We start from the raw sequence: 21,540 nt of genomic DNA, 5'->3' as shown, positions 1-21,540 counted from the left end.
TCCATTTTTATTTAGTATTTAACACGTTTGTAGCTGCAGTCCATGTGCAAAGAAAACACATCGATACGGATTTATATTACTTATAGGGTTTATTATTGATAACTATTCTCTATCTTTAAAAATCACAGAATACATATAAATGTAATCATTTTTCTCATAAAATAGATTTTTCATGATATTTTTATTCTATAAATTAAATAACTTATTTTACTTTATGATAATACTTTATCATTATTAACACAGTTACTTGAACACAGACTATAACAGAAGTACATTCATGTCTGCAAAGCTGTGCAGTTTTAAAACAGTTTGCCAACTGTATTACACCATAACATGATCGTGGACATGATGAACAAACATTTAGATTCCCTTGTAAGCAACCCAGGAGACTGCATAAGAACAGAAGACACTCAAACAAAGACACGACGACGAGCTCTGTATGGCTTTCATGTACAGGTAGCTTGGACATGTGTGGTGGTACTAAAGCTCTATTTCCACAACCACTATACCTGGGTCTCAGTTTGGGATTATCTTACAATACATTACACTTCCTGAGGGCAAACAGCATCTGCTTGAAACATCGTTAATACCAAATCTTGTAAAGCTCGTCTGCCAATGGCAACGCATTCCCTAGACGCAGCCAATCAGCAGTGGCGCTTACTAACGCTGATCCTGAAAATCACCAATTAGATGCCGAAACATGGAGTGGGTAAGTCCATATAGTTCTATCACAGGCATTTAAGGTAGATGGGAAACATTTCATAATGTTTAAAGGTTAATGGGCCCTTTATAGGCTGCTATTAAAACACAGATGGCAGCTTGCTTTTGGCAGGGGTATACAGGAAGTACAAAGACTTAATCTGAGACAAAAAGATGACTTCATGTGCCTGCTGACACATTTGCATACTCAATCGATACATTATTTATGTAAGTTCAAATGCATAAATTGGAGGTGTAGGTGCTTAACTTGGACGCAACACCGCCCGAATGGGCCGTATTGAGCTGAGCAGGGCGGGGCCGACGAACGGTTTGTGCGCATGTTTGCTGTCGCCATGGAACCTCAAAGGTCAATGAGGTCATCGCCGCTCTCGTCGCTCTCCACCGTCAGCTGCCGCGTCCACCACTTTTTGACCTCTGACCCCGAGGAGGCCTCGTCGTTCACCGGGTTCATCTTGCACACGATGGACTTCACGCTAGTACGTCCTGGAGGACGTAGCAAGGACACGAAATGGTGTGACTCACAGCGGGCAAGAAAGATTAAAACCAACAGCTGAACCATTTTACTCCCCCATCACCCCCTGCAACGGCAGCTGTAGAAGGACAAACTTGGTAAAAGGTGTTATTACAGATCGGCAACCCATCGTTGACTCGTAGAGGGAGACGGCGTTCGATCGCTTTCAGCCCAGAACCGCACACACCGACAGGAAGAGCAGAAAGCGGGGCAGGTGGCGATCGATCTTAACCATCATGCGTGTGTGTGTGTGTGTGTGTGTGACGCACGAGAGCGACCGTGTGGCACCAACCTGTGGGCAGCCTCCACTGACCCAGCTTCCTCTGGGGTCGGTCGGCCAAGTCCTGCTGGTAGCCGCTGCGGTCCGACAGCGTGGGGCTCAACAGGGTGTGCAGGCCGCTGTCCTGCTGGGCAGGGAGGGGGGGTGAGAGAGAGCGGGCCTTCTCCTTGGTGGTGTGGGCGGGGGTGATGTACGGGTGGTGTGGGTGAGGTGTGGATGGTGGGGGTGAGGTACGGGTGGTGTGGGTGAGGTGTGGATGGTGGGGGTGAGGTACGGGTGGTGTGGGTGAGGTGTGGATGGTGGGGGTGAGGTACGGGTGGTGTGGGTGTGGGTGAGGTGTGGGTGGTGTGTGGGTGAGGTGTGGGTGGGGGTGAGGTACGGGTGGTGTGGGTGAGGTGTGGATGGTGGGGGTGAGGTACGGGTGGTGTGGGTGTGGGTGAGGTGTGGGTGGTGTGTGGGTGAGGTGTGGGTGGGGGTGAGGTACGGGTGGTGTGGTGTGGGTGGGGGTGAAGTACGGGTGGTGTGGGTGAGGTGGGGGTGAGGTACGGGTGGTGTGGTGTGGGTGAGGTACGGGTGGTGTGGGTGAGGTGTGGATGGTGGGGGTGAGGTACGGGTGGTGTGGGGGTGAGGAACGGGTGGTGTGGTGTGGGTGAGGTGTGGGTGGGGGTAAGGTACGGGTGGTGGGGGTGGGGGTGAGGTACGGGTGGTGTGGTGTGGGTGAGGTGTGGGTGGTGTGGGTGATGTATGGGTGGTGTGGGTGTGGGTGGTGGGGGTGAGGTACGGGTGGTGCGGTGTGGGTGATGTATGGGTAGTGTGGGTGTGGGTGAGGTACGGGTGGTGTGTGGGTGAGGTACGGGTGGTGTGGGTGAGGTGTGGGTGGTGTGGGTGAGGTGTGAGTGTGGGTGAGGTACGGGTGGTGTGGTGTGTGGGTGAGGTACGGGTGGTGTGGGTGTGGGTGGTGGGGGTGAGGTACGGGTGGTGCGTTGTGGGTGATGTATGGGTAGTGTGGGTGAGGTACGGGTGGTGTGTGGGTGAGGTACGGGTGGTGTGGTGTGGGTGAGGTGTGGGTGGTGTGGGTGTGGGTGAGGTACGGGTGGTGTGGTGTGTGGGTGAGGTACGGGTGGTGTGTGGGTGAGGTACGGGTGGTGTGGGTGATGTATGGGTAGTGTGGGTGTGGGTGAGGTGTGGGTGGTGTGGGGGTGAGGTACAGGTGGTGTGGTGTGGGTGATGTATGGGTAGTGTGGGTGTGGGTGAGGTGTGGGTGGTGTGTGGGTGAGGTACGGTTGGTGTGGGTGAGGTACGGGTGGTGTGGTGTGGGTGATGTATGGGTAGTGTGGGTGTGGGTGAGGTGTGGGTGGTGTGTGGGTGAGGTACGGTTGGTGTGGGTGAGGTACGGGTGGTGTGGTGTGGGTGATGTATGGGTAGTGTGGGTGTGGGCGGTGGGGGTGAGGTACGGGTGGTGCGGTACCTCAGGCTGCGCGGGGTTGTCCTGTGTACTGCCGTTGGCATCATCGCTGGGCACCGTGGTCTCGATGCTGGGCGGGTTGAGCAGGCGACGCAAATCCTGCTGTTGACTCTCACGCAGACTGAGAATAATACTGCAGGACTGCTGCTGCTTCTGAGAGAGAGAGAGAGAGAGAGAGGGAGAGAGAGAGTCATTGTCATTTCTACTTGTGCTCTTTAAAATACAAATAATTGATCGTCCTGTTTCCAAAGATTCCCCACTCTGCGTAGGCTAAGTGTTGCCTGGAATCTTGCAGGGTATTTTCAAGAGTCAGAATATGTTTGACACACTAAACATGTCCGGCTACTGACACAGATTTAACACATTAACATTCATACACCCTTACAAAGTAGCAACATTTTTTACTGTGTGGTTACTCAGAAGTTTGGTATTGTTGTTGGTCTAGACAGGGGTGATGTACAGATGGGTAATGTAGTCTTTCTGCAGATGGGTAATGTAGTCTTTCTGCAGATGGGTAATGTAGTCTTTCTGCAGATGAAACTAGGTGCTGCCTACTGAAATTGCTCTGCCCTGGGGTAAGGTAAATAAGCTAAAGTGTGTGAAGAAACTTGGGGTGTGTGTGGTGTATATGTGTGTGTGCTTATAGAGCATGTGTGACGTACGTGTGTGTGTGTGTGTGTGTGTGTGTGTGTGTGTGTGTGTGTGTGTGTATGTGTGTGTGTAGTGTGTGTGTGTGTGTGTGTGTGTGTATGTGTGTGTGTGTGTGTGTATGTGTGTGTAGTGTGTGTAGTGTGTGTGTGTGTAGTGTGTGTGTGTGTGTGTAGTGTGTGTGTGTGTGCGTATGTGTGTGCGTGTGTGTGTATGTGTGTGTGTGTGTGTGTATGTGTGTGTAGTGTGTGTGTGTGTGTGTGTGTGTGTGTGTGTGTAGTGTGTGTGTGTGTGTGTATGTGTGTGTAGTGTGTGTGTGTGTGTGTGTGTATGTGTGTGTAGTGTGTGTGTGTGTGTGTATATGTGTGTGTGTGTGTGTATGTGTGTGTGTGTGTGTGTATGTGTGTGTGTGTGTGTGTGTGTGTGTGTGTGTGTGTAGTGTGTGTAGTGTGTGTGTGTGTGTGTGTGTGTAGTGTGTGTGTGTGTGTATGTGTGTGTAGTGTGTGTGTGTGTGTGTGTATATGTGTGTGTGTATGTGTGTGTAGTGTGTGTGTGTGTATGTGTGTGTAGTGTGTGTGTGTGTGTGTGTGTGTGTGTGTATGTGTGTGTAGTGTGTGTGTGTATGTGTATGTGTGTGTAGTGTGTGTGTGTGTATGTGTGTGTGCGTGTGTGTGTGTGTGTGTGTGTGTGCGTGTGTGTATGTGTGTGTAGTGTGTGTGCGTGTGTGTGTGTGTGTATGTGTATGTGTGTGTAGTGTGTGTGTGTGTGTGTGTGTGTGTGTGTGTATGTGTGTGTAGTGTGTGTGTGTGTGTGTGTGTATGTGTGTGTAGTGTGTGTAGTGTGTATGTGTGTGTGTGTGTGTGTGTGTGTGTATGTGTGTGTAGTGTGTGTGTGTGTGTGTGTATATGTGTGTGAGACACTCACAGCGCGGATGCGTTTTAAGCACTTCTTCAGCCACATGCGTATGGTCTGCTTGGCCACCTCCTCCTCTATGGTGTACTCCAGCTGCTCACGCGCCAGTAACTCCTCCAGCTGAAGACTCTTACGGATATCCACCGAACGGTAGGACAACATACTGACACACACGTACACACACACACACACACACACACACGCACACACACACACACGCACACACACACACACGCACACACACACACACACACGCGCGCGCACACACACACGTACACACACACATACACACACACACGTACACACACACACACATACACACACACACACACGTGCACACATGCGCACACACGTACACACACGCGCACACACACACACGTACACACACGTACACACACACAGACCCACACGCACGCACGCACACACACATGCACACACACACACACATACAAACACACGTACACACACACACACGCACGCACACACACACACACACGTACACACACATACACACACACACACGTGCGCGCACGCACACACACACACACACACACAAACATATACACACACACACACACACATACATCACAGACACACACACACACACACGTGCGCGCACGCACACACACACACACACACACAAACATATACACACACACACACACACATACATCACAGACACACACACACACACACACACACACACACACACACACACACACACACACACACACACACACACACACACACACATACATCACAGACACACACACACACACACACACACACACAAAACCTTACAGCGGGATGTCAAAAACATGGAGGGCCACAGTACTGCACTCTTCATGTTTCAGACTTTGCATCAAGCAGATGACCTTGACATTAAACTGCAGGACACTGAACTGTAATGTCCTGTGGGACACTGAACTGTGCTGTCCCACGGGACAATGAACTGTGCTGTCCTGCGGGACACTGAACTGTAATGTGCCTCTCAGACTCTTCTCAGCCTCTAAGATAACCAGTAAGGAAACATTCTAGTTATAGTAAACATTACTCGCTCATAGCTCATAGAAAGAAGATAAGTTATAACTTTCTGTTGTTTGTGGCTGTAAGGAAAATGAAATATATATTTTGTACATTTCATAGTACATTTGTGTGTCCGATCATGTTTATTTTGTTCCTAAACTGTTATTTTATTCTCAAAAGAACTCTTTGTTATTCTGTGTCTGGCGTGCAAGCCAACCCGTCCCACAATGCTGTGCGGTACGTGCCTACCTCAGCACGTCGTGGAAGGTGACGTCCCCTCCGCTGTGGAGTCTCTCCATCTCGTAACACATGTGCTTGAAGAGCAGCTTATCCTTGTCCAGGTCCACCTCCAAACGTCCACGCAGGAGCCGGAGGAGGAACTTCACCCGCGAGGTGGGGATCACGCCCTGTCCGAGAGCACACCGCTCAGCTTCACTCCACCTTCACCCGCCTCCACCCTCCTCACCCCACCTCCGCCCTAACTTCACCCGCCTCTTCAGCCTACACCTCCTGAAGTCGCGCTGATCCGAGAAGAATGCTCACGCAGCACCTCTGAACTGAACACGCACGGCACCAAGCTTTGAAATCTGACCCCCGAAAAGAGGTTATTCCAGCCCGCTGAAGGAGCCTTTAGCGTTACAAGCAACGACATCCACCCCCTCTCGGGGGACACACACCATAACGATCATCTTGGGACTTTGATGTTCCCGTCTAACAGTCGAGGTCACTGCTGAACAGCTGGCTTATTCATTACCACCAAAGGAAGACCGGGACACCTCATTTAACCGGCATAAACCTCCAACCAAGCCTGCTCGTACATCTGCTCTTCGGATGACAGTTTGTCGACACCTCTCCCTCCTGCTCTCAATAAGGCCGCTAATGAAGACGCTCTCTCCTCCCTCCGCTATCTGCGGCAGACGGTAATAACCTCCATTACTCCGGGGGTGAGAACATCGATGTCTATATGTCGGGTTCATTCACACACATGGGCTCATTCAGGGGAGCCCGCTCCAACGCGACCCAAATCCCGTCTGGGATCGGTGGGGATGCGGCAGCGTCTGGCCTACCTCCCTCTTGTCGTCCACCATGTTCCAAATGATCTGGAAGTGCCGCAGGTCATTGTAGCTCAGCAGCTGGTCCTCCTCCGTGGAGTAGAACAGGGAGAAGTTCTCCACAATGATAGCTAGCAGGGGGAACATGTGAGAACGCCATTACGCCAAACGTCTGGAGCACCCCCGACTCCCTCAGCTCTCACACGTCTGTTTTAAAATGTCATTTAAATCACAGGTTTTTTTTTTTTCAAAAGCACACAGACATATCTCCTGAACTCTGCAGTACAGATACATACAGAGGGACGGGTTCAGTCTGGTTCAGTCTGGTTCAGTCCGGTTCAGTCTGGTTCAGTCCGGTTCAACTGTCGTCCCAACTAATCATTAATTTCCTGAAATAAGGATGATCATTCTGCCTCTGAGAGGAGGAAACTTAATCACCGCAAGGACGAAAGGTGCTAATAATGCGCGCTGTGTTTCGAGGGGTGTGTTGCGTGTGTGTGTGTGTGTGTGTGTGTGTGTGTGTGTGTGTGGTGAGGGGGGGTCGGCGTGTTTCATTAGCCAGTCCAGCCCAGATGGGACGGAGGAGGAAATGAGAGAGGAAAGATGGCGGGCGGCGTGTACCCACCCACGAGCAGGTTGAGCATGATGTAGGCGATGATGACGTAGAAGGAACAGAAGTAGACCAGCGCACCGGCGTAGTTCCCACAGTCCGTCTCCCAGTACCGTCGCTTGTCTGGCGTGCAGAATGGCGGCTGGACCTGGGCAGCACGCGCGGGAAACACACGCACACGCTCTGAGGGCAGGACCCGGCGAGCAGAACACGGCCAGCACCCCGCCACGGGTCACGGCCACGCTCCACCGAGCTGCTTACGGCCGCGGAGCAATCGGTGAGAGTGTCTAATGAGAATCGGGGCAGATGGCGTTCACTAATCTTCATGGGAATGTGAAATTATACGTATGGCCGGCTCCACAGCTCTGCGTGACGTAGTCGCTGAAATGTGGGGAGACGGGCCCAGTAGGAAGCGTGATATAGGTAGACACCTGGTGGCTTACCATGCAGTCATGCATAATCTTATTCCAGTCTTCACCTGTGACAATACGGAACAACACCGTTATGGCTTTCCCTGCTGTGGAGAAGTTTGCATGCCTGACAGAACGAAATAGAGATGGTGGTTAAAAATTCAGTGTCAACAGGAAAAAAACTAATTTAAATGTACTCGTATCTCACACTGCATAACCTGATCCGAAAACCCCGTCACCCTTTAACACATCACCACAAGTCCCGCCTCCACATGGCAACGGGAGCCCGGCGACGCAAAGGGGAACCGGGCCAGGCTCCGGAAGCTCCGCCCCGCTACCTGTTGATGTTCTCGCCATATTTGACGGTGCCGAAGAGCACGACGCCGGCGAAGGCGTAGCAGAGCAGCAGGAGGAACATGCCCACGATGATGAAGAAGCTCTTGTACATGCTCACCACCACGGTCAGGAGAAGCATCTTCAGGGTGACCTGCACACACGAGCCAGATCGTCAGGGTCAGAGTCCAGGGCGTGTCTTCAGGTCTGAGCAGAGAACCGGTGTGGCCTGGGTCACTATCAACGTTTGCTAAGGTGCCGTGTTGCCCGTCAGTCTTGCGGCTACAAGCCGAGAGGTTCTAATGAGCAGGTCGTTCGGATCTTTCAGGTCTTTTCTTTTTCAGAAAGAAAAAGAAAAGGAAGCAGTTTTTAATTTAACACACATGGTGACTGCTTGACTGAATGTTTATTGGACGGAGGCGTCCCACAGGCCACCCTGTAACTGTGAGATGGTCAGGGCACAGTGCCGTGTCAAAAAAAAAAAAAAACACCTGGCTGCTTCTATTTGAGCTTTTTCTTCCCATGTCTCATGGTGACCTGTGCACACAGACTGCAGTTACGCAGGACACAGGACACGCCACGTACCATGTGAAGTTAACGGATCACAGGTTATACTCACGTGCTTTCCACATATGGTGAAGAACCTCAACACGATCACACAAGTGCCCATCATATAAGTGTAAGCGTTCTACAGAAGGAGAAAAGTGCTGACATTAGCACCAGGAATATACTGATTAAACGCTGTGATGAACACCTGGAATCATCTCCCATGTACATCACGACTTACACGTAATGCGAAGTGTAGGATGATCCATATCACCCCAAGTGACGTGACCAGGAGGTCATATCTGTTCCTCCTGCTCTGCCAGTATCCAGCTGGTGACATGGCTACCAGTTTCATGGTCACCTGTCAGAAGTTTGCAGAAAGTTAACTACCTAGTCACAGTTAAATGAAATGCTTTCTGAAGGTTCAGTACCAAGCCGAACAACTGTGGTGGGTCTCAGCACATTGGGTACAGCAGAACTAGAGGGCCTCGTAACGTCATGAATGTATCTGGATTATTTAATGAAGCATACTACGATATGTAACCTGACGGTGAAATATTTTTACCTCCAACACGAAGATGAAAGTGAAAACAACAGACATGGTCGCCAGGGGAACTGTCACCGGGTCTTCGACATCCCACTGAAACACACACCAGAGACGGATGCTAGCCCGCACTCCTGAACACCTGAGCAGGAATTAGACTGAAACTCAAGCTTAGTTACGGGGCCAGGGAGTCCTGGCCTTCACCCACCTTGACAGAGAGGAGGACAGACTGGGTTAAGACCAGCACGGCGATGCCCCGCTTGAAGAATGGGTGCTGGGTGATGTCATACATCTTTGCTCGGAGGCCACCATTTTCTACAAAAAAAAAAGCTTTTTTTAAATTACATTTAATATTATAAAAAAAAAACATTTAAAATAATGGACATGTAACCCAGTTGACAAATGCATAATAAAAAGGTACAATAAATAGTAATAATAGATAAAAGTAATAATAATAGATAAAAAGCATAAATAGTAAAATGGGATAATAAATAGTGATAATTCTGATTAAACAATTCATGAATGATGTGTTGTTATTGTTGAACAAAATTGCATGTGTTTGGTGTGGCAGTGCTCGTGGCAGTGCAGTTGCGATTGGTGCTTTTTGTTTTGGCGTGCTGTTTCGCTGGCTTTCGGGTTCCCATCGAGCCGTTGGCGAGAGCTGGAGAGCTGGAGACTCCATTTTCCTCGGAGTTAGAAGAGATTTAAAGAGTGTTTTTAAGTTACTGTGACGTTTGGGTTCATTTTTGGAGTACTGGGCGAACAGCTTTGTAAACGCTGTCTGTTTTGAAGACCAGAAGTTTCGTTCGTCAAGTATTTCTTCGTTGAATTGTCTCGGTAAGGCAGCTCGTTTATTTTTCGCTACACTGTAAAAAATCCAAGGTAGCGTCAACATAAAAAAATAAGTCAACATTATGCAATCATTTTTTCAAGTACACAGAACTTTTTGGCAAAAAGTTACATAAACTCAAAAAATCAAGTAAAATTCAAGTACAGAAAACTTATTTAACCGTGTTTTAGAATGCTCAGTACTTAATAATTCAAGTTTACATGACTTACTGTTTCAAGTAATATAATCTCAAACCAATTTAGAATTCAAGTAGACCAAACTCATTTAATTATATTGTAGAAAATAACATTAGTATACTAAATACTTGTTGATTGAAGTTGACATGACTTATCATTTCAAGTACAACAAACTCAGGCCAGTATAGAATTTAAGTGTACCAAACTCAATTATGTTGCAGCTGTTTCTCAATCTCTCTCTCTCACACACACACACGCACACACATCCAATTAATCACCCTTGCACAACTAAGTATACTGCTGCAGATTCTCAATCATGTGGATATTACTTTACAAAATGCAAAAAGTGCACAAAGCCACAATAAATACTGAACACTACATTAAGATTGTGATACTGCTTCTTTTATTGTTAAATGTATCTAGAACAGGCAGGCATAACTACCAGCACATCAAGTAAATGGGGTAGAATTGGTGTTGGGCGGCCCATCACTAATATATATATTAGTGGTGGGCTGTTAACGGCGTTAACGATAACGGCCCACCACTAATTGAATTTAACTCGCTTGCAGACCGTTTTTATCTGTGTGTTTTATCTGTATATTTAATCTAAGTAACACTTCAATTTCAATAAACAATCAATTGTTTATTCAAATTGAAGTGTTACTTAGATTAAATATATTAAAAACCAGGCCACAGTAAGCTGCTCGGTGTTCAGGTGTCTACGTTGTACATATGATGAAACCAACCTTTAAAAGGTCTGACGTTAAAACCACAGAAAATATATATAATAGAGTGAAGTTCTGTATATACATATATATACACACACAGATGAAAACGGTCTGCAAGCGAGTTACATTTAGTGGTGAGCCGTTATCGGCGTTAATGCCATTAACGGCCCACCACTAGGTAGAATACTTAAAACAGTAAACAATAAAGTCAACACCACACAGGTAACAACAAGCAGTGGAATATAAACTTAGCTGTGCATCCATCACATGGGTAGGAACAAGCAGTGGAATAAACAATGCATCCACAGCCTACTTATGACGTAAACTCTCTTTCCTGACAAAAAAAAAAGTCACCTTGTGTTTTTAAAGTGGTAGTAAATTCAGGCTTTAAATAGCTGTGGGGTGTGTGACGGGATTCGTAGATTGAGAAGCGGTGGTAAATGTCCTGTTCCAAAGTGTGGAAAATGGGTCACAAAACAGATAACACATAACAGTAACTGTCACATAACAGTTAAAGATTATCAAAAAGGAGTTCCTGCATCTGGGCATGCCAAAGACCATAGTGCGAAGGAAGTAGTGAAATTTGCATATGATCATAGTAGTCGACCAGCTGTGGCAAAACTCCCAGTTTACAGGAAATTCTTACAGACGGGAACCGTATTTCACTGCTTGTGACTGACTCAAGTCAACACAATCAATTTCTGAATGAATACTCAGAAGGGACCTTTGCTCACTTCTGCTCAAGAATGATGAATTTCCTGTATACTGGAATTTTTTGCCACCACTGGTAGATCGGTATGACCAAATACAGTACCAAAAATAAATTTGGTATACAGTACCAAATATTACAAATACCTGCAAATAGTTACTTCCTTCACACTATGGTCTTCAACACACCAAAATGCAATCACTTCTTTTTGCCAATTATCCTGTTACATCCCCCACAGGTATTTATAGCCCAATATGTAGACGTGTTTAAGAATTAGGACAACTAGACAAAAATGAAATTTTTAAAAATTACACATCTGTCCCTTCAAAAACTTTAAACTTGACATTGAATACAACACACTGTTTTAACAGCAGATACAGGATGGTCTAAAATTATTACATTCAGTAATACCTCCATGAGGTGGTGTGGTGTGAGGTGGCAGGAGCCTATAATTAAGTAATACCTCCATGAGGTGGTGTGGTGTGAGGTGGCAGGAGCCTATAATTAAGTCTTGGCTCAACATATCAAGAGATTAAGAGTTTGTTTTTGAAAGACAGCACCCTTGCTGAGAAATTGGTTCCAAGCCCTAAAAGGACTTTCTGGATTACCTCAAAACTGTATCTCATCTCTTTGGGGTACTCAATGTTCAGGGCATAAAAAAGCCCAAAGAGGAGAAGAAATGCACTTGGCAGATCACTGATGCCTTCCACGACGACATTTTCCTCAAGCACGATAGCGAAGCTGACCACGTCTGGGGGAGAACACTGAGCACCTCCATCATCTTCAAGGACTGTCAAGATCGCCACCTTCACGTCTTTTGTGTATTTCTCTTCATCATCAGTGGTCTGTTAAGACACATAAAGAGGGGGGAAAATGGGTGTAACACTGATGAAACCGAAACCTGTTCCTTAGTTCTACTGCACAACAATGTAACAACATGTATGAATTTGTGCCTCATATTACAATTACCCAATGTAGTTCGTAAGTGAATAAGAGTGTAAAGCTAATGACATAGCAACTCTCTAAAGGCACAGTACAGAAAAGGGTCTAAAAAGACAAAGAACTAGCTGGAAAAAACAACAACTAGTTATGATAAAAACACACATGAATGCATGCTTAAAATAAATTAAGTATTTAAATTTACCAAGCAGGTCCTCAGGACAGTATTTGCATGCACCTCTCTTAAAAATAGTGGAAGACCTCTAAGTGCAGCAGTCTTACGATGCATCACAATGTCTGAAGTCTGCAAAAAAAACCCCACACACAAACAAATATTTTGCAGTACCCTTCTAATATCATTAATATCCATAAAAGAAGCACCACAAAGCCCAAAGAACTACTTACAGCAAGCAGATAGAGCAAACCACACACCTGTTCATCAAGCTTGTCAAGCAGCATCTGCATACTCTCTCCAGATGCTCGCCTTTTTACCCTGTACATTTTAAGGAGTTTTTGTGCATAGATGTCCAACGCACAATGAAACTGCATCCTCAGATTGACTGCAGTTATTCTTTCAAACTCGCTGCATATCTGAAGAGACAGAAAAAGACAGCGCATGCAATCATGCTAGTCAGAATTACTAAGGCCTCTTTTTCTACTGTCAAGTCTGTTGGTGTCAGGGCAATACTGTGGTGTTCTGTGGTGATGTGGACTCATGAAACCAGTTATGGTGCCTTCTTTCATCTGCTGAGTAGAGGTGCAACTACCAATCAACTCAGAAAATTGAAATGGATGATCAGATAAATTACTGAACCATTATGTCATTTCACTAACCAGTTCTGTGGCCCTGAGCACTGTAAGTTAGCCATGTTATGTAGATGGTTAAGCTGAGAGGTTGTTGCAGGGTTAACCAGGATGGACCAGTCTTAATTATGCAAAAAATAATTAAATAAATAAATAATACAAACACTGACCTGGTGCTCCAAGAACAGTGCTGGCCATCGATCTCTGAGTAGACCAACCGAAGGTTCCCGTTCAACGATCTCCTTCCGCCGCAGTGAAAATGTTCGCTCCATGCTCGAATTCACAATGTTCACATTTGGACTTTTCTTCTCCATCTCTGCCCTCACTGCCACCCTTTCTTGTTCCAGGGACTCATCACTCAGCCCACTTGGGTTTTCAGGCAAGAAATTAACCTCAGATCTTCTGGGTTTTTTCAAAGAATATCTTCCACCCTCAGCACATTCCTTCCTTGTATTGACAGTGACTTCTTTGCAGCCTGCATTGCGAAGTTTAGTTCTGTAATTTCCTATTTTGAAGCTGATACTCTGTCTCCATCCAAGCCAGCCCTCTCCTGCACCTGGCTCACTAAGGCAGGGATGTTTGCAGATCAGTGCCATGGCTACAGAATCTACTTCATGTTTGGTTGGATATGCCGTTACACTGAACACAGCCTGGGCAATTTTGTCCAAGATGTCATTTTTCATGTCTCTTGTAACATCTAGAGGAATCTTGCTTGTGTTGTACTCTTCATTGCCCTTTTTCAGTCGAAGTTCCACATCATATGAGAAGGTAGGTATGAGGAAAGGGGATGGCCACTGTCGACTCCGCTGAGAATTCAGTGGATCTTGGGAAGTGCTTGGGGAATCAGACGAACTGTACAAAGAGGTTGTGTCAAGAGATGACACTGATGTATCTGATCCCTCAAAGCCAGGGCATGCATCATAGAGAACTTTCAGTGTTGCCTTTTCTTTTGGCAACTCCAAAATATCAGTCAAATTGCACAATTCATTGCCAAATTCTGGGTCCTCATACTGGAGACTAAAACCTGCCTTCAGCTCAAGTCTACTCTGCAGAAATTCTTTAAGGTAATCTAAAGACGCAAGTGGCTCAGATATGCTGATTTTCCGTATGTTTGCTGGAGAAATAATGACACGCAGGAGCATTGTCCATCAAATTCCAAAAATCTATTGTAGTGAATCAAGTTGTGGCAGAAGTAGGGTTGTCTCCTGTACAACCAAAGTCATCAAATGTTGACCTTTTGTAAAAGAGAAAAGTATATTACAATATCGATCCTTGAAATTACAACAGCAATAATACAAAATGAGTATCATACTGTGTTCAGTTAGAGGGTGACAATAAATGGAAGAGGAGAATTTCACTTGAACAGTGTTATGAATACACAAAGAAAACCACAACAGAAAACAGAAAACATTTTTAAAACTTTACCTTAAATCACAGCTCACATCCAGCAGAAAGACATCAGCACTTCAGGAACATGAAACAAATACATAAGTTTTAAAACCCATTCAAAATATGTTTTCTATATATTAAGTTAAATTAATTTACAATAAAAACAAACTTACAAATTAATGTAGCAGGAATTTCTTAGGCGTTACAAACAGCTTCCCGCCCACAGGGTAAGCTGCCAATGGGTAAAAATCATTGAGATCTTGAAGAGTCAGGACATGTGTTACAGCATACTGACTCTCATCAAGCTCGTATGATCTCAGATGTTCAACATACCAGGATGGCATATGTCTGCAAAGAAATCCAATCTTGTTCTCAACAACAATGCTTTCAATTTTATAAAACTCAGGAAGACCTCCACACTGTCCTGCTGAAATGATCATACCCTCTGTGTATCTGATCCCATTTAAATGGATACTGGAAGACAAGGACACTTTGTGATGATCTGGAAATGTCTTCTGTATTGCAAATCTCCATGTTGCGTCTAAAGAAAGTGTACTGACAACTTTAACACTTTCAACGTGAAGAGGAGCTTTAAGGAGTTGTGAGCTATCAAGATGGTATGCAATCATCAATTGATGCCTGGATGCAAGAGTCTGAAGAATATTTTTGAAATTATGGACATCGCTGACAACCTTCTTAAAGAAGCTATGCTTTGCTTCAAATCTCATGGTCCATAATTCCACCAGTGGTCCAAAGCACCTAATCAGATGTGGATAATGTTCCACGTAGTGATGTTTGGGACGCAGGCGCACATCTGGAAAGGTCTGAAGAAATAACTTACGGTGGTCAGATATTTTACACTGAAGGTAAGTCAAGGACTCTTCTGAGAACTTTGAAGAAACAACAATCTCAGTTATGTCTTTGAGGTCCATGAGTATCTCCCAGGCTGGTTCATTTTCAGGCACAAGACCACCAATAATTAGGGGCAACAACCTTAACAGTGTCCAATTTTCATGGCCATTGCCCCCAATTGTTCCTTTCAAAAAACTAGACTTAGGAATTTTGTGAGGTCTGTTGAGATTATCTGTGTCTTTATATGGAAATGATGTTATATGACTGTTCACAACATCCAAAGACAAAAAACCTCTCTGTGTCAGTTTTTTTAGGCATAAAGCCAATTCAACAGGCACAATTCCCTCCAAGAGGTCATGCAAAATGTCTGGTGGAAAGCTGGTGATTGGGTGGAAATCTGTCAAATGTTTGGCAATTACACACTCACTCTTAACTCCATCAACATGAACTTTATCACTACTCTGGAGCTCCTGTAATGCTGCATTATGCTGTGATGGAGATCTCAGTTGAAAGTGCGGATAGATTGAATCTTCTAAAGTTTCTCGACTAACTAAACAGAATCTGCAAAAATGCTTTACTGAGAAACTCTCCTGGAATCCAGCAAGTCCATGTGCAGCAAGGTTGTCTGCACAAACACAGAAAATGGTTCCTTTCACCCGATGATTCAGTGACTCCACAAAGATTCCCTCCTTCTCTAAAACAGCAATGTCTTTAAGCAAGGGTTCAAGAAATCTGTTAAACCTGAAAAGTTTTACCTCTTCACTCTTGCCAAGAGCAGCTAACTGAATTGTATGTAGGCCAGAACGGAACCTTGCTGGTATGTTAAGTAGCACCCAGTATACAGCTGTGATTTTGTGTATTTTTTTTGACGTTCCCAGTGGGTTGCAGATTTCAAAATCATCAATATACAGCGCTAAGGAAAGGGAGAAGTCCTCTTTGCCTAAAAGTTTGTGAGTCTTAAAGTACTTTCCATCCTGGAATGATTGGTAAAAACCATGTGAAACCTTATGATTAAACTGGATGTTGTCCAACACGTCCGAGCAAGTAAGCAGACGAGAAAGAACTAGATGTACTGGTACATATACAAAGAAATTCTTTTTCTGCCTATCAAAAAGATACTCTGTTGGTTCAATTACTGGAAAATTCCTTTTAAAGTAAATATTTCTTCTGTAGTCTGTAGAAAGAACACCTTTCTTAGAGGTCTCATATAAAGGACTTGCTCTGAAAACGGCTTCTAATACTTCTTGAACAACAGAGTCATCAAGGTCCTTGTTATGTTTGGTGAGAATGTCCTTTACACATTGATGTGCATGCAAATGTGAAAAACAAACAATATCGTTCAGCTCCTCAATTATTTTCTGTGTTGCTTGTCTGGAAACATGTAAGACAGTTTGCATACAAAGAAAAAGTGATGCAAGTTTATGCTGGAGAGTCAGTGCATCTACTTTTTCTATTCCTGATGCAGAGATAGTCAGCGTCTCATTCTCAGTCTCCACAGTTGGCTCCTGATCCAAAACCCGCACTTCTTCAGGATTATTGTCCTCCACCTCATTAACAATTGCTACTGAAGTCCTGAATTCTTTAACTGTGTGATCTTTATGTACCCGGCTTCTGTGACTACTAAATGTTGAAACAAAATTGCTCTTAAAATTACAGTTTTTAAACGGGCAGCTCACTGTATCATGTCGCCTTAGATGTACTCCTAAGTGGCTGAAAAATTGTTTTTCGTTACAAACGTCTTTGTAGTCACAAAGTTCACACTTAAAGGTATAATTCTCGTTACGTGGAGAAGCTGTAGTATGGCATCTTGAGAGGTGACTTCTTAATGAACCTGCTGTTTTAAATGAACAAACACAACTAGAGTGAAAACAGGGCCAGCGCGTACCGTGGAATCCGTGGCGTACTCTGTGGTGCTTCAACAGAACTTCCGGGAATTTACTTGTGAATGAGCAGATTTTGCAGTTCATCTACTGCACTTTTTTTCTGAAAAAGAACGATATTAATTAAAAAACTACCTTAAACTGTACAGACTGGGATAAAACTTCAGGAAACAATAAACAAGAATATAATGTAATTGTCCACTTATTTATTAATATCTTTTGAACAGTGCCACGATGTTTTTGAATGGTCCAAACGCGAAGTTAAATTTCAAGCAGGCAAAAAAAAAAACAAGCGCGAAATGTGAATTCTTCTAACGGGATGAGAGAAAGCGAACATTCAGTTATGTCATATTACCAAAACTCTGGGAAGAACCTCCTACAAACCGATGAAACAGCGATTTATTTACAGCGCGCTTAATCACCGACCGCAACCAGAGAAAATGGCCGCGGCTCAATCATTATCATGCGGAGAAATCCAAGTCCCTACATTCTTTACACCTCTGTGCTTGCTGTTTTCAGTGACATGTCACAGTTACAGACCAGAGATGGTATAAACACACATGCATATATTAATTAATACACACAATTAACTTCAGCTAGTTGTCACAAAGCCATGGTGGACAGCATCAGTTTCGACAGCGCGATTTAGCGATTCTTACTCGATTTTCAAGCCTTTCGTGAGAAATAAAACACCGATCTTCCGACTGACATTGTTGTGGTCCAGTACAGCTTTTATACAAAACAATCTCATCCGAATATTTAACGTTTTTTTGCATTTTCAAGTCGGTTTTTACGTCGCGTTCGATGTTGCATTTATGGTGGAAACAGATTTTGGCGGTAGACAAAACAGACCAAAGAGCAACATTTACTAAGCTAGTTAGCTAACCAAGTTAAAAGCTAAGCCTTGCCACAACTAGCTAACGTTACCTTTTCTCCGTCTGGCCGTTAAAATTAGTTAATACAACAAAATAAAACGTCATATTTCCTCTCAACCATATGTTGTCTAATGAGCTAAATTAATTTATAAGACATTGTAATACTTACTTCAGTCTTCAGCGAAGTCCAAATGATGTCTCCAGAGCAAACGACAACCGTCCTTCCCGCGATAACCAAACCTCTCACAGACAGAGCATGCGCGAGGCAGGCATAGCGCGTGCGCGGCTTCTTTAGGCTCAGACTCAATAACTTTATTTTTCTCAACATGATTTTTCAAGTTTTTCTTATGTTCTTGTTAATGTTGAGCAGAACAAAACATTTTATGTTAGATTAACTTTCGACCTATTGAGTTCAGTCACCAACTTACTATTTCAAGTATAGACAACTAATTCTCAAGTTCTATTTTTTACAGTGTACTGTTGTAATCCAAGTCATATTTTGTTTATCATTGTTAAATACTTCAGTGAAACCTAAGAATTGTATTTTGTTTGTTAATACTTGTTGTGTTAAATGTGGAAGGGTATATTTTAGTTGAAATGATTAAGTTTAAAGCTAGGAGTGAGTTGACTGTTTCACATGCTGTGATCACGCACTTAGCACGTGTAACGTGAGAAGGCTAAACGTGTCCTCACGATAACCATTCTGTACTCTGTAATGTTTATGCATAATCGCAAGGTTACCGCGATTTCAGTGTACAATGTTGTTTATTTTATAGTATTCGTCCTGTTTACTTGATAAATGGTCATTTAACTGAATAGTATGCAATGCTTTTCAGTATGAACGAAGTGTATGCAGTTGCATAGCTTTTCTTTTGAGAAGATTTATATTAATGTTGTACAACTATTTTAAGTTTAAACTGTTGATATTTGATCAGAATTTAACATTGTCCTGTATGTGTAGCTTAACTAAGGGTATGGTTACACAGGTCAAGTTTTGAGCTGGAGTTGGATTCCGCTGAGGATTTGTGGACTACGTTTGATGGCGAGCCACCAACCCATTCGAGCGTGATCCGGTTCTGTCATTGCATATGGCATATCTGGTAGGATTGTGGCCTGCTTGTGTCACATTACTGACTGACTGACTGACTTGACTTATTGACTTGAATCGACACTTACCAACTGAACCATTTGAGAAGAACTATTTTCTTTTTTTTACAACAACTGAAAGGAACTCTCTTTTGTCCATTTGGAGAATTTAAAGGACTATTTCCCAATTTTTGAAGGACAATTCATTTTCAGTTAATTTTCTTTAAAAAAGGGGTCCAATCTTTTATTTGGGTAATTGTAAATGTTTCCAACTTTTCAAATAATTACTGAAGAAAGGAAAAAAACTTATACCCTCGTGTGGTGTCTTTTAATTGCACTGTTTTCCACTCTCTCTCCAGAGCCTAGTGTCTCTTATTCTTTAGTATTATTTTAATATTATTGAACCTGGCCTACCATTGACGTGTACATACTCAGTAGTGGGTTACAGACAGGTATGGAGTTGTGTAGTGAAGTTTAAAGCTTTAGTTCATGTGTAACTTGACCAGGTGGACTGTGTAGCTTAAGACTAACGTCAGAGAATAGTGGCCCAAGTGTGGAGTTAACACAACTGGACTGGTGAGGAGAACGAGGATGTGAAGCAGAATCTGTGAACGTGTCTGTCCCTGGCAGGTTCCTCTGCAGGTTCCTATGCCACTGTGCTTCCAGAAGGGTGAAACAGCACTATGATGGCAGTTATACTGATTTCATAAGATTTCATTTTCTTGTAATTGTGTAATAAATACTCAAAGCACACATGAGACTGCAGCATTATGGGATGTTATGCAGTTCCAACATTATTACTAGTTATAAAATTACATGAATTTTAAAAGAGAAGCAACTTTATGATATAGCTCGGCTATCTAATCCAATGTCACAAGCTTATTTAGCTGGTACACTCAGTACGCGGCTTTGTTCGAAATTGTGCAGTGTCATCGTTTCAGCCGAGACCCGTTGTTTGCGGCACACTCCACCAGCCAGGGACAGCAGTTAACTTAGACAGCCAAGACACACTGAGTCCAGGGCGTGTCTTCTGAAGCTGGTCTCAGTAGAGAACTGATGCAACCTGAGTCACCATCAACGTTTTCTCCGTCAGCGTCTCGGACGCAAGCTGAGTGACAAGAGATCAGACAGCAAGTCCACGCTGGCACCTTCGTGTTCCTCCTGGAGCCCAGAGTTAAGACAAACCCTTATGCTCTCGTTCAAACAGTTCAGTCCGAAGAAAGAAAGAGAATAGAAGGAACAGCATCTTCTTAATTTAAGGCACGAGATGTTTGTTTGACTGAAGCGGAATATTTATTGGAAGGAGACTTTGCCCAGGCCACCCTGTTACTGTGAGATGGTCAGGGCACAAAAGAACGCCCGACTGCTTCTATTTTAGCCTTTTCCTCCAACGTCTCATGAGAACTGCTGATTCAGAGGAACATCATCACAGAGACGTAAGGAACAATGTTCTCTACAGGGGTTATCGAGAACACAGGCACTGGCAGACTTCATAAGCTTCTACCTTTGCTTCCTGTTGGATCAGTTGACCAAATGTGTTTCATAGACATTGTTCTGCTTATTAATTTAGTGGATTTCTCTGATATGGGCGTCTACGGGGTGTGTGTTGGTCATTGGGGTGGGCCCTGACCTCAGGGCTGGAGATCCAGCAGATAGTTCCCCGGGGCATTAGCGGGAGGCTGCAGGGGGTATGTTGGGACGCACTTGCCTCCCTTTACCCCCTGGGGCAGTCGAGGGGCTGTCGGAGAACACGCAGGACACGTGTGCACATGTCTGCAACTTCCATTCTGGAGCTTAATGGGGCTTTTCCTCATCAGTGTGCAACTGACCCAGGGCAGGAGAGGCACTATGAATGCCTAGCATCATCTAGACGCCAGCACGGCCCAGGAGAGCAGATTAAATGCTCTCTCAGCCTCTCTCAGAGATCAGAGAGAGCTCATTACAGTAGAGAGAGAGAGAGAGAGAGAGAGAGAGAGAGAGAGAGATTGAAAGAGAAATACTCTCAGTAAGAGAAATGAGGCTGTACTGGGAGGTGGGACAGAGTGGATAAACATGTCATCCATCCACAGACTGTTTCTCCCTCAGCCTTCCTCTGTCTGTTTTGCCTCTGCTGCACTCCGCTATACTTCTGGCGAGTGTCTCCTGCGTTTAGAGCAGGAGTGAGAGGGTGAGGAGGTGACAGAAGGAGCGTGGAG

At 44.6% G+C, this 21,540-nt stretch overlaps 2 protein-coding genes across 5 annotated transcripts in view; both read right to left on the bottom strand.

Moving 5' to 3' along the window:
- Positions 1–63: 63 nt before the first annotated feature.
- The window catches only part of nalcn (sodium leak channel, non-selective), a 107,369-nt gene continuing 85,892 nt past the window's right edge, over positions 64–21,540 (bottom strand). For 2 of the 3 annotated variants that reach the window (XM_077001693.1, XM_077001691.1), the window contains 13 exons: positions 9,266–9,372; positions 9,079–9,153; positions 8,755–8,874; positions 8,587–8,655; positions 7,973–8,121; positions 7,668–7,761; positions 7,240–7,372; positions 6,630–6,745; positions 5,812–5,969; positions 4,549–4,699; positions 2,980–3,129; positions 1,524–1,638; positions 64–1,203 (listed from right to left, as the gene is read on the bottom strand). In XM_077001693.1, coding sequence (XP_076857808.1) covers positions 1,061–1,203; positions 1,524–1,638; positions 2,980–3,129; positions 4,549–4,699; positions 5,812–5,969; positions 6,630–6,745; positions 7,240–7,372; positions 7,668–7,761; positions 7,973–8,121; positions 8,587–8,655; positions 8,755–8,874; positions 9,079–9,153; positions 9,266–9,372 — 1,580 coding nt within the window. In that variant the 3' untranslated portion in view covers positions 64–1,060. The remainder of the gene's footprint in view (positions 1,204–1,523; positions 1,639–2,979; positions 3,130–4,548; positions 4,700–5,811; positions 5,970–6,629; positions 6,746–7,239; positions 7,373–7,667; positions 7,762–7,972; positions 8,122–8,586; positions 8,656–8,754; positions 8,875–9,078; positions 9,154–9,265; positions 9,373–21,540) is intronic. The other variant, XM_077001692.1, reaches the window with a different exon arrangement.
- LOC143511938 (sterile alpha motif domain-containing protein 3-like) lies at positions 9,542–21,534 on the bottom strand. Of its 2 annotated transcripts, XM_077001701.1 has the most exons (7): positions 17,390–21,534; positions 14,826–15,000; positions 14,689–14,727; positions 13,434–14,497; positions 12,892–13,050; positions 12,665–12,763; positions 9,542–12,365 (listed from the first exon to the last, which is right to left on the bottom strand). In XM_077001701.1, exons 4-7 carry the CDS (start codon positions 14,403–14,405, stop codon positions 12,045–12,047), a joined length of 1,551 nt encoding a protein of 516 aa, XP_076857816.1. In that variant the 5' UTR covers positions 14,406–14,497; positions 14,689–14,727; positions 14,826–15,000; positions 17,390–21,534; the 3' UTR covers positions 9,542–12,044. The 2 variants fall into 2 exon arrangements, with proteins under 2 accessions (XP_076857816.1, XP_076857815.1); XM_077001700.1 differs by lacking the exon at positions 17,390–21,534 and having other exon boundaries at positions 14,826–17,383.

This window comes from Brachyhypopomus gauderio, chromosome 4 (assembly GCF_052324685.1).
Source record: "Brachyhypopomus gauderio isolate BG-103 chromosome 4, BGAUD_0.2, whole genome shotgun sequence".
Classification (NCBI taxonomy): domain Eukaryota; kingdom Metazoa; phylum Chordata; class Actinopteri; order Gymnotiformes; family Hypopomidae; genus Brachyhypopomus; species Brachyhypopomus gauderio.
The sequence above is the reverse complement of the archived record's forward strand: the minus strand, read 5'-3'. Positions and strand labels throughout refer to the sequence as shown.